The sequence below is a fragment of the Cheilinus undulatus genome, linkage group 18 (genome assembly GCF_018320785.1).
Source record: "Cheilinus undulatus linkage group 18, ASM1832078v1, whole genome shotgun sequence".
Lineage (NCBI taxonomy): Eukaryota > Metazoa > Chordata > Actinopteri > Labriformes > Labridae > Cheilinus > Cheilinus undulatus.
In genome coordinates this window covers 2,216,050-2,228,821 of record NC_054882.1, presented here as the reverse complement: position 1 = coordinate 2,228,821, position 12,772 = coordinate 2,216,050, and the positions used below count along the sequence as shown (strand labels likewise).

The following is a 12,772-nucleotide window of genomic DNA, read 5'->3' as shown; positions in this document are numbered from 1 at the left end:
CTAGTTTTGTGTTTCATTATTTCTTGTATAGTCTAGTGTTTTTTGGTAAGCCTTTAACCTCCCTGTGTTTGAGTTTCCCTCCTTGTGTTCTTTGTATTCCCTTTGGTTGTGAGTTTGTTGCCCTTGTATTCTCCTGTGTTTTCGGTCTTTCCTTAGTTGTAGTTTCTAGTGTTCTGTTTTGTTGTCTTTCAGCCCTTGTGTGTTTCTTGGTACTGTCTTGTGAAGTGGTCCATGTTTCCTTTTTTATTTTGTAGTTACCTTCCCTTGTGTGTGATTGCAGTTTTTCTTCCTGCCTCAGTTTCCCTCCACTGTGATCACCTTCACTAGTTTCACCTGAGTCTCGTTTACCACACCTGTCTCTCTTTGTGCAATCACTCCCTGTGTGTTTAGGTTCTGTGTTTCTCCCTGTCCTTTGTCAGATCGTCATATGTCTCCCTCCTGGTTACTCCCTGTGTTACTTCTAGTGTTACTCCTCATGCCTTCCATGCATTTTGCCTTTTTGATGGACTATTGTTTAAAGTAAGTTTTGTTTTTGTGTCTTTTTCCTTGTGGATCCTAAGTTGTTTTTTCACTGTGATGGACTTTAGTTTTGGACTTTAGTTTGTTTTATTAAATCCTTTTGAGTTCTGCATTTGGGTCCTCATTTTGAGTTTTTTCACCAAACCTGACAGGACATGAGGATCAGTGATCCTCCACAAGCACTTTGTCATTACGTTAAGACATACAAGCTGATGTACCACGAAATATAAAAGATTTACTCTATATTGATTTATTTTTCCATTTTTCTTTACAAGTCCTGAAAGAATTTAAATTCTTTACCACTAATAGGACAAAATCCTCATCTTCATATTGCACAAAAAGAGTTCAAACTCTAGATGATGCAGGACCATTTATTTTACAATACACCATGTATTTTATATTTATGTACTATACATATAATACATATAATTTTAATACATTTTTATTATCTTTATATGTTATATTCCATATTAACTTAAAATTACAGTTGTTATTTACTTAAATACACACACACACACACACACACATATATATATATATATGGTCAAATTACAAAAATACCACAATACATCGCCTTGCTCATAGTATCACAATATATCGATATCGGCACCCCTGTATCGCCTTACGTATCGTATCGTGTCGATATTTCCTCTTGCTGTCCCTCCACAACAGGCTGCCCTGGCGTGTGTTACAGGTGCAGCAAAAATCAAAACAAGGGAAAGACTCAGGATGAACTCCTGGCTGGAAAAAAGCTGAAGTTGTTTGTGGTTCTGAGAGTGAAAGTGTCTATGATCCAGCAGGTGATGCTGCTCCGTCTGCTCGCTCTCATTGGTTGTTGTGGGTGCTCATTGCCCATTTTTGCCACTTTTTCCCCATTTTTGTCCTTTTTCACAATTTTTTGCCACTTTTTGCCCATTTAAGCTACCCTTTGCCATTAAGTACCCATTTTTATCCAATTTTTGCCCATTTTGCAACTTAATTTAGCCACCTTTATCCCATATTTGCCTCTTTTCACCATTTTTCGCCACTTTTTGCCTATTTAAGATACATTATACCATTAAAAAAACACATTTTTTGCCCATTTAAGCTACCTTTTGCCATTGAGTACCTATTTTTTCCTCTTTTTTTGCTCACTTTTGCAAATTCTTTTAGCCACCTTTATCCCATTTCTGCCCTTTTTCACCATTTTTTAACCCCTTTAAGCTATGTATTGTCATTACATACCACTTGTGCGCTATTTTTTGCCCTATTTTGCCACTCTTGACTGCTTTTTGCCCATTTTAGTCACTTTTCTCTTATTTTTTTGTGCCCCGTTTTTGCCACTTTTGGACAATTTTTGCCCCCTTCAACCTATTTTTATTGCGACTTCAAGCTGTTCTTGTCACTTTTCACCACTACGACTGTGGCTCTTGCAAATGTATTTTTCAACAATTCTGCTCTTTGGTTGAGCAGGATTGAGTAACGCTGATTTAGATGTTTTGTTTCTGCACAGAGTCTGGTCCAACCAGCTGACATCTGCAGCCAATAACGGAGTGAAAGAACCACAGAGTGGTCTGAAGATGAAGCAGAGGAATTTGGAAATAGAGGGGAATAAAGTCTTCTTTTACAAGAGTTACCAGTAGCCCCATCAGATTATCTTCATCTGACTCTTCTTCCAGAGAGACGTAACTCTGTCTGGTGGAGTCACAGAGACATCTAGAGGCTGAAACCTGCAGGTGAGTTTAAATCTCTTCATCGCCACAGTCTGCTGGAAGTTGTATTCACTGGGAAATTTAGCATGAAGGAAAAAGCACTGTTTGCAGAGAAAATACTTTTTTCAAAACTCCATTTTCACCTGTAAAATCATGTTGTTTTCTTTATCTCATTACTAGCTTCTATAATGCAATGCAGCATTGAACTCTCTCCTCCTGCATTCGTTTGTGAGTTGTTTCATGTGTAGTGAAACCTCCTGCTCTTGACTCTAATGCCTGCATATCAGCAGTGGATGGAAACACATCAGTTTGCATTGTCTCATACTCATTTCTGAAAAATTGGTCCAACATTTGACATTAATTTTGAAATTGATCCACTTCTGAGTTGTTTCTTCATGTTGAAATGTTTAATTGAACATATCTGATACTGTAATGTGACACATTGGAGCTCTCAAAGAATCTAGATCTTTCCAACAAAGACTCTCGCAGCAGAAACTTCAACAAGTTGTTTTAAAGTGACTCGGGTCATCCCGGTCCAGCTGTGGAGAAACAACAGATGAGGTTTTAAAGGCAGTGTAAGTCACAGCGAGCGCTATTCTTTCAGGACTCAATAACATCTCCAAAGAGCTGTTTGAACAGAGCATCAATTATTCATCCTCTCTCATACACACGCTCTGTGACAGCCGCTTCACACGCCGCTCAACAAATCTGCTGCATCAGTGGAATCAGTCTCCTCTTCGTCCTTCCTCGGTTGGTGGAGGACGCAGCGTTCACAGAGCGCTGGAGGCCATTTAAAGAGTCAAAAACAAAAAACTTACAAGACTGCATACGGTGAAAGGAAATCTAAGATAGGATTTTAAAAACATTTTATGCTCAATAATCAAAATAACCCAAAAACAGGAAACATAATATTACCATGTATGTATGTATGTATGTATGTATGTTTGTATGTATGTGTGTATGTAGGTATGTATGTATGTATGTATGTATGTATGTTTGTATGTATGTGTGTATGTAGGTATGTATGTATGTATGTATGTATGTATGTTTGTATGTATGTGTGTATGTATGTAGTTATGTATGTAGTTATGTATGTATGTAGTTATGTATGTGTGTATGTATGTATGTACTTACGTATGTAGTTATGTATGTTTGTATGTATGTATGTAGGTATGTATGTATGTATGTAGTTATGTATGTATATGTGTATTATTGTAGTTTTGTATGAATGTAGTTATGTTTGTATGTTTGTACTTATGTATGTATGTTTGTATGTAGGTATGTATGTAGTTATGTATGTGTGTATGTATGTAGTTATGTATGTATTTATGTATGAATGATTTTATGTATATACGTTTGTAGTTATGTACGTATGTAGTTATTATATTGATTGTATGTATGTATGGTTGTAGTTATGTATGTATGTGTGTATGTATGTGTGTATGATTGTAGTTATGTATGTATGTATGTATGTATGTTTGTAGTTATGTATGTATGTATTTATTATGTATGTATGTATGTATGATTGTATGTATGTGTGTTTGTAGTTATGCATGTATGTACTTATGTATGTATGTATGGTTGTATGAATGCATGTATTTATGAAAGTATGTATCTATACATGGATGAATGTAGTTATGTATGTATGTTTGTAGTTATGTATGATTGTATGTCTGATGTATGTATGTATGTATGCTTGAAGTTATGTATGTATGTAGTAATGTATGTATGATTGTATGTATGTATGAAAGTATGTATGAAGGTATGGATGTTTGTAGGTATGCATGTAATAATGTATGTTTGTATGTATGTAGTTATGTCTGTATGTATTTATATATGTATGTATTTTGTTTGTAGTGATGTATGTAAGATTGAATGCCCAATATATGTTTGTATTATATATATATTGTATGCATGCATGTATGTATGCATGTATGTATGTATGAAAGTATGTGAGTATGTATTGCATGTATGTAAATTTATATTTATCTAAGTATGATTTTATGTTTGTAGCTATGTATGTATGATTGTAAGTATGTTTGTAGTTATGTATGTTTGATTGTATGTATGTATGTAAGTATGTATGTATGTATGTATTTTTTTCGTAGCGATGTATGTATGGTTGTATGCCAAATATGTTTGTAAATATACGTGCATGCATGCATGCATGCATGCATGTATGTATGTATGTATGTATATATGTATGAAAGTATGTATGTTTTGTATGTAAGTTAATTTTTTTTATCTAAGTATGATTGTATGTTTGTAGTTATGTTTGAATAATGATGTGCTTGTATGTTTGTATGCATGCATGCATGCATGTATGTATGTAAGTATATATGTATGTATGTATGTATGTAGCTGTGTATGAATGCATGTATGTATGTATGTATGTATATATTAGTATGTGAGTATGTATTGTTTGTATGTAAATTTGTATTTATCTAAGTATGATTGTATGTTTGTAGTTATGTTTGAATATGTGTGTGTATGTATGTATGTATGTATGTCTGTAAGTATGTATGTATGTATGTATGTGTGTATGTATATATGTATGTATTAAAGTATGTATGTCCTTATGTTTGTATGATTGTATGTATGTATTTTTGTATTTATGTATGATTGTTTTTATGTATGTCTGTATGCATGCATATATGTATGTATGTATGTATATATGAAAGTAAGTGAGTATGTATTGTATGTTTTTCAATTTGTATTTATAAGTATGATTGTATGTTTGTAGTTATGTTTGAATAATTGTGTGTATGTATGTTTGTATACATGCATGTATGTATGTAAGTATGTCTGTATGTGTGTATGTATATATGTATGTATTAAAGTATGTATGTCCTTATGTTTGTATGATTGTATGTATGTATTTTTGTATTTATGTATGATTGTTTTTATGTATGTCTGTATGCATGCATATATGTATGTTTGTATGTATGTGTATGCATGTATGTATATATGTAGGTATGTATGCATGCATGTATGTATGTATGTATATATGTATGTATGTATGTATGTAGGTATGTATGGCATGCATGCATGTATGTATGTAAGAAGGTATGTATATATGTATGTATGTAAGAATCTATTTATGTATTCATGTAGTTATGTATGTATGTTTCTGTGCATGCATGTATGTATGAAAGTATGTAAGTATGTATGCATGTATGTATGTTCGTAGTTATGTATGTATGACTGTACATATGTATGTATGTCTGATGTATGTATGTTTGTAAGTATTTATATATGTATGCATTTATGTTGTTTGAAAGTATGTATGCATGCATGTATGTATGTTTGTATCTAGTTATGTATGTATGAAAGTATGTATGTATTTGTAGTTATGTATGTATGTATGTATGTTTGTATGAATGCATATGTGCATGATAGTAGTTATATATGTAGTTATGTATGTATGATTATATGTGTGAATATTTGTATTTATGTATTTACGATTGTATGTTTGTATGTTTGTAGTTATGTTTCTATGTAAGAATGTATGTATGTATGTATGTATGTTCGTAGCTATATAATGATTATTGTATGTGCTTATGTTTGTTATGTATGTATGATTGTATGTCCAATGTATGTTTGTATGCATGCATGTATGCATGCATGTATGTATGTATGTATTTTTGTATGTATCTATGTATAGGTATTTATATATAGTTATGTCTGTATGTATGTTTGTAGTTATGCATGCATGTATGTATGAAAGTGTAAGTATCTATGCATGTATGTTTGTAGTTATGTATGTATGATTCTATGTCCTATGTATGTATGTATGCATTTATGTATGTATGCATGCATGTATGTATGCATGCATGTATGTATGAAGGTATGTAAGTATCTATATATGTATGTATGTATGTACATATGTAGTTCTGTTTGTATGATTGTATGTTTGTATGGTTGTGGTTATCGATGTATAATTGTATGTATGTTTGTATGAATGCTTATGTGTATAAAGTATGTGTGTATCTATTTAGTTATGTATGTATGATTGTATGTATGTATATTTGTATTTATGTATGTATGTTTTCTGTGTTTGTAGTTATGTATGTTTTGATGCATGTTTGTATGTTTGTAGTTTTGTATGTATGATTGTATGTACGATGTATGTATTTATGTATGTTAGCATGCTTGATGTATCTATGTATGTATGCATGCATGTATGTATGTAGTTCTGTATGTATGATTGTATGTATCTATGTTTGTGGTTATCTGTGTATGATTGCATGTTTGTATCTATGTTTGTATAAATGCATATGTGTATAAAAGTATGTATGTTTGTATGTGTGTGTGTAGTTATGTATGTATGACTGTATGTATGTATGTTTGTATGTATGTATGTATAATTGTATGTATGTTTGTAGTTATGTATGTCTGATTGTTTGTCCGATGCATGTATGTATGCATGTATGTACGTATTTTTGTCTGTATGTATTTATGTATGTATGCATGCATGTATGAATGTAGGTATATTTTTATGTATATATGTATGTTTGTATTTTTTGTATGTATGTTTTGTATGTATGTTTGTATTTATTTATATATTCATGCATGTATGTATGAAGGTATGTAAGTATTTATATATGTATGTATGTAGTTATGTATGTCGTTCTGTATGTATGATGGCATGTTTGTATATTTGTGGTTATCTATCTATGATTATATGTATGTATGTTTGCATGTTTGTATGAATGCATACGTGTATGAAAGCATGTATGTATGTATGTAGTTATGTATGTATAATTGCATGAATGTATGTTTGTAGTTATGTGTCTATATAATGAATGTTGTATGTATGTATGTTTGTAATTAAGTATTTATGATTGTACGTACAATTTATGCATGAATGTATGTATGTAGTTATACATGAATGATTGTATGTATGTATGTTTGTGGGTTTCTATGTATAATTACATGATTCTATCTATCTTTGTATAAACGCATATAAAAGTATAAAAGTCTGTATGTATGTGTGTAGTTATGTATGTATGATTGTTGGTCCGATGCATGTATGTATGCATGTATGTACGTATGTTTTTATGTATATATTTATGTTTGTATGTATTTATGTTTAGTGTGTATGTATGTTTTTTTATATATGCATGCATATATGTATGACAGTACGTAAGTATGTGTATATGTATGTATGTATGTATGTATGTGTGTATGTATGTATGTATGTGTGTATGTAGTTATATATGTAGTTCTCTATGTATGATTGCATGTATGTAAACTTGTGGTTATCTATGTCTAATTGTATGTATGTATGAATGCATACGTGTATGAAAGTGTGTATGAATGTTTGTTTGTAGTTATGTATGTATGTATGTTTGTAACTATGTAATGAATGTTGTATGAATGTGTGTTTGTAGTTAGTTATTTTTGATTGTATGTTCAATGGATGCATGCATGCATGTATGTATGTCTGTATGTATGGATGCATGCATGCATGCATGTATGTATATATGTATGTATGTTTTTATGTTTGTATGTATGTATGTATACATGTTTGTATGACAGTATGTATGAATGTCGTTATATATGTAGGTATGTATGTAGTTGTATGCATGCATGTATGTATGGAAGTATGAATGTATGTATGTTTGTTGTTGTGTGTATGATTGCATGTATGTATGTACCTAGTTATGTATATATGATTGTTTGTATGTATATTTGTATTAATGTATGTATGATTGTATGTATGAATGCATGTTATTTTTTTTGATTGTATGTATGCATGCATGTATGTATGAAAGTTTAAGTACCTATGCATGTATGTATGTTTTAAGTTATGTATAGATTGATGCATGTATGTATGTTTGTAGTTATGTATGTATGATTGTATGTCCTATGAATGTATGTATGTTTGTATGTATGTATGAATTTATGTATGTATGCATTCATGCATGTATGTATGAAGGCATGTAAGTATGTAGGTATGTATGTATGTATGTATAAATGTAGTAGTTATGTATGTAGTTCTGTATGTATGATTGTATGTATGTATGTTTGTGGTTATCTACGTATAATTGTATGTATTTATTTTTGTATAGAAACAATGTGTATGAAAGTATGTATGTATGTATGTATGTAGTTATGTATGTATGATTGTATGTATGTATGTATATTTGTATTTATGTATACATGTTTGTATGTATGTTTGTAGTCATGTATGCATTGGTGTATGTTTGTAGTTATGTATGTCTGATGTATGTATGTATGTTTGTATGTATGTATGTATTTATGTGTATATGCATGCATGTGTGTATTTATTTATATATGCATGTATGTATGTATCGATGTATGTATGAAGGTATTTAAGTATGTTTATATGTCTGTCTGTATGTATGTATTTAGTTCTGTATGTATGATTGTATGCATGTATGTTTGGGGTTATCTATATATGATTGTATGTATGCTTGTATGTATGTTTGTATAAATGCATATCTATATAAAAGTATGTTTGTATGTATGTTTGTATTTATGTTTGTAGTTATGTATGCATTGGTGCATGTTTGTATGTTTGTAGTTATGTATGTAGTTATGTGATGTATGAAGGTATGTAAGTATGTATATATGTTTGTATGTTTGTGGTTATCTATATATAATTGTATGTATGTATGTCTGTTTGTATAAATGCATATGTATATAAAAGTATGTATGTTTGTATTTATGTATGTATGTTTGTAGTTATGTATGTATGTATGTTTGTATGTGCATGTTTTTTTACATGTATGTATGTATACATGCATGTATGTATGTAGGTATGTTAGACTGTATATATGTATGTTAGACTGTATATATGTATGTATTTATGTATGTATGCATGTTTTTATGTATGTATTTATGTATATATGCAGGCATGTATTTATGAAGGTATGTAACTATGTATAAAGAATGTATGTATGTATATTTGTATGTGTGTTTGAATGCATACATGCGTGAAAGCATGTTGTGTTTGCATGCATGTAGGTATGAAAAAATGTATGTATGCATGTATGTATGTTTGTAGTTAAGTTATGTATGACTGTATATATGTAGTTATGTATGTATGATTGTATGTCCTATGTATGTATGTGTATGTATGTATTTATGTATGTATGTATGTATATTTGAATGTATGTATGAATTTATGTATGTATGCATGTATGTATGTTTGTAGTTAAGTTATGTATGACTGTATATATGTAGTTATGTATGTATGATTGTATGTCCTATGTATGTATGCGTATGTATGTATTTATGTATGTATGTATGTATATTTGAATGTATGTATGAATTTATGTATGTATGCATGTATGTATGTTTGAAAATATGTATGTATATATGTATGTATATATGTATGTAGTAGTTATGTATTTAGGTCTGTATGTATGATTGTATGTCCGATGTATCTTTTCATGTATGTATGTTTGTATGTATGTATTAATGTATGTATGCAAGCATGTATGTATTTATGTATGTATGCCTGCATGTATGTATGAAGGTGTGTAAGTATGTATATATGTATGTATGTGATTATGTATGTAGTTATGTATGTATGATTGTATGTATGTATATCTGTATTTATGTATGTATAATTGTATGTATGTTATTAGTTATGTATGTGTTGATGCAGTTATGTTTGTATTTTTGTAGTTTTGTATGTATGATTGTATGTCTGATGTATGTATGTATGTATGTATGTATGTTTGTATGTATTTATGTATGTATGTGTGCATGTATGTATTTATGTATGTATGCATGCATGTATGTATGAAGGTAAGTATGTATAAATGTATGTATGTAGTTATGTATGTAGTTATGTATGAATGTTTGTGGTTATCTATGTATGATTGTATGTTTGTATTTATGTTTGTATAAATGCATATGTGTATTAAAATATTTATGTATGTATGTAAGTATGTATATAAGTAGTTATGTATGTATGTATTTATTTATGTATGCATGCATGTATGCATGTATGTATGTTTATATGTATGTATTTATGTATATATGCATTCATGTATGTATGAAGGTACGTATGTATCTAAGTTTGCATAAATGTTTATGTGTATAAAAGTATTTATGTATGTATGTGTGTAGTTATGTATGTATGATTGTATGTTCTATATATGTATGTACGTATGTATTTTTGTAGTTATGTATGTATGATTGTATTTCCGGTGTATGTATGTATGTACGTATGTTTTTATGTATGTATGTACTTATGATTGTTTGCATGCATGTACGTATGTAGGTATGTTAGTATGTATATATGTATGTATGTTTGTGTGTATATCTTTATGTATATATGCATGTATGTATGTATGAAGGTACGTATGTATCTATGTTTGCATAAATGTATATGTATATAAAAGTATTTACGTATGTATGTGTGTGGTTATGTATGTCTGATTGTATGTATGTTTGTACTTAGGTATGTATGTTTGTATGTGTGTATGTATTTTTGTAGTTATGTATGTATGATTGTATTTCCGGTGTATGTATGTATGTACGTTTGTTTTTATGTATGTATGTACTTATGATTGTTTGCATGCATGTATGTATGTAGGTATGTTAGTATTTATATATGTATGTATGTATGTATGTATTTAGTTATGTATGTAGTTCTGTATGTATGATTGCATATATGTATGTTTGTGGTTATCTATGTATGATTGTATGTATGTATGTTTCTATGAATGCATTCGTGTATGATAGCATGTATGTATGTATGTAGTTATGTATGTATGATTGTATGTATATATGTTTGTAGCTATGTGTCTATGTAAGTATGTATGATAGTAACTATGTAATGAATATTGTATGTATGTATGTTTGTAGTTATTTATGATTGTACGTACAATGTATGCATGTATGTATGTGTGTATGTATGTATATGTATACATGTATGAATGAAAGTATATATGGCTGTCGTTATATATGTCGGTATTTATATAGTTATGTATGTATTATTGTACGTATGTGTTTTTATGCATGCAAATATGTATGAAAGTATGTATGTTTGCATGTATGTATGTTTTTATTTATGTATGTATGATTGTATGTATATATATTTGTATTTATGTATGTATGAAAGCATGTTTTAAAGTGTAAGTATCTATGCATGTATATATGTTTTTAGTTATGTATATATTAATGCATGTATGTAGGTTTGTAGTTATGTATGTATGATTGTATGTCCTACATATGTATATATGTATGTACGTATGTTTGTCAAAATGCATACGTGTATGAAAGAATGTTTGTATGTATGTATGTAGTTATGTGTCTATAAATATATGTATGTTTGTAACTATGTAATGAATATTTTATGTATGTATGTTTGTAGTTATTTATTATTGTATGTATGTATGCATGCATGCATGTATTTATGTTTGTATGTATGAATGTTTTTATATATGTATGTATGTATGTAGCAATGTATGTATGATTGTATGTATGTACAGTTGTATGATCATCTGTGTGTATGTGAGTATCCATAAGAATATGTATGAATACATATATACAAAAATTACAGAACACTCTTCGTCAAAATTCCTTTGATTTATTATCTTTAAGCATCAACAGATTTAACCACCTTTAAACATCCTTAACAACATATGAGTGCAACAACACATTGTGTATTTATTATTGACCTTTGTCACCAGTTACTTTCCTCTATTAATCCCCATTTGACTGAATTAAGAGCCCTCCCATGTGTTAAGTTCTTCCAAAGTCCAACAAAGACGTCATATACAGCATAGTAATGTCACAGTAAGTGCAGGTCCTGTCTCTTCAGTCTTTCTGTCTGTAAACCTCAGAGTCTGTTGGCTATCTCTCTTCCTTCTATTAAGAGACCTGAGGGCAAGGCTTTAAGGTGCGGTCCACATGTCCTCTCTCAGTAGAAATCAGCAGCACAAACATCATGTAGAGTGGGAAAAGTCCAGAGCAGCTGCAGGACCCTGAACCCATCATTGGTCAGGTTTCAGCAGTGCAGGAGGCCGGTCCAGACCTCCTCCAAGCAAAGACACGAGGGAAAACACAGATTTGTAGATTTCATAACCCCCTCAACTCCACTGGAAACTTTTTTTTTTTCTTTCAGCTTTTCAGAAGCTTTGCGAGTCTGGAGGAGTCCTGTCGTCCTTTCCTGCTGATCAGCAAGTCAAACACCAGGTGGCGATGTTTCCTCACATTCAGCTGGAGCTGCCGGCCTGCTGCTGTGTCGAAGCTGAAACACATGAACAAAAAGGTCAAACTAGAGCAAATGATCACCAGTATTCTCTACAATACTTGTATGCTCTTCTTAACTACCCTAACAAGATAGCAGATTTGAAGTCTAAGGTACAGGTGCATTTACGTTGGAGTGTTTCAAAATGCTAAGAAATGAAAGAATGTGTTTCTCATACTTTCTACATGCAAAAATTTTTTTTTCCTCATATTTTGAACTTTTTGTTCCCTTGTTTTCACCCTGACTTGCTAAAACACTTCTTCTATTAGTCACTGAATGTGTGACTGAAAAGGAAAAATAAATGGCTCTAAGTGAACTACTTCTCCCT

General features: G+C 30.6%; 1 protein-coding gene and 1 long non-coding RNA gene across 4 annotated transcripts in view; one reads left to right on the top strand and one right to left on the bottom strand.

Annotated features, from left to right (window-relative positions):
* The first annotated feature begins 417 nt into the window (after positions 1-417).
* On the top strand, positions 418-12,765 carry LOC121525886. Its single transcript, XR_005993274.1, has 3 exons — positions 418-519; positions 2,012-2,234; positions 12,319-12,765. It is a non-coding gene; the product is annotated as an uncharacterized LOC121525886 (long non-coding RNA).
* Positions 12,305-12,772, bottom strand: part of egln3 (egl-9 family hypoxia-inducible factor 3) — a 30,947-nt gene continuing 30,479 nt past the window's right edge. For all 3 annotated transcript variants that reach the window (XM_041812083.1, XM_041812082.1, XM_041812081.1), the window contains one exon: positions 12,305-12,444. In XM_041812083.1, the coding sequence (XP_041668017.1) occupies positions 12,410-12,444 (35 nt within the window). In that variant the 3' untranslated portion in view covers positions 12,305-12,409. The remainder of the gene's footprint in view (positions 12,445-12,772) is intronic.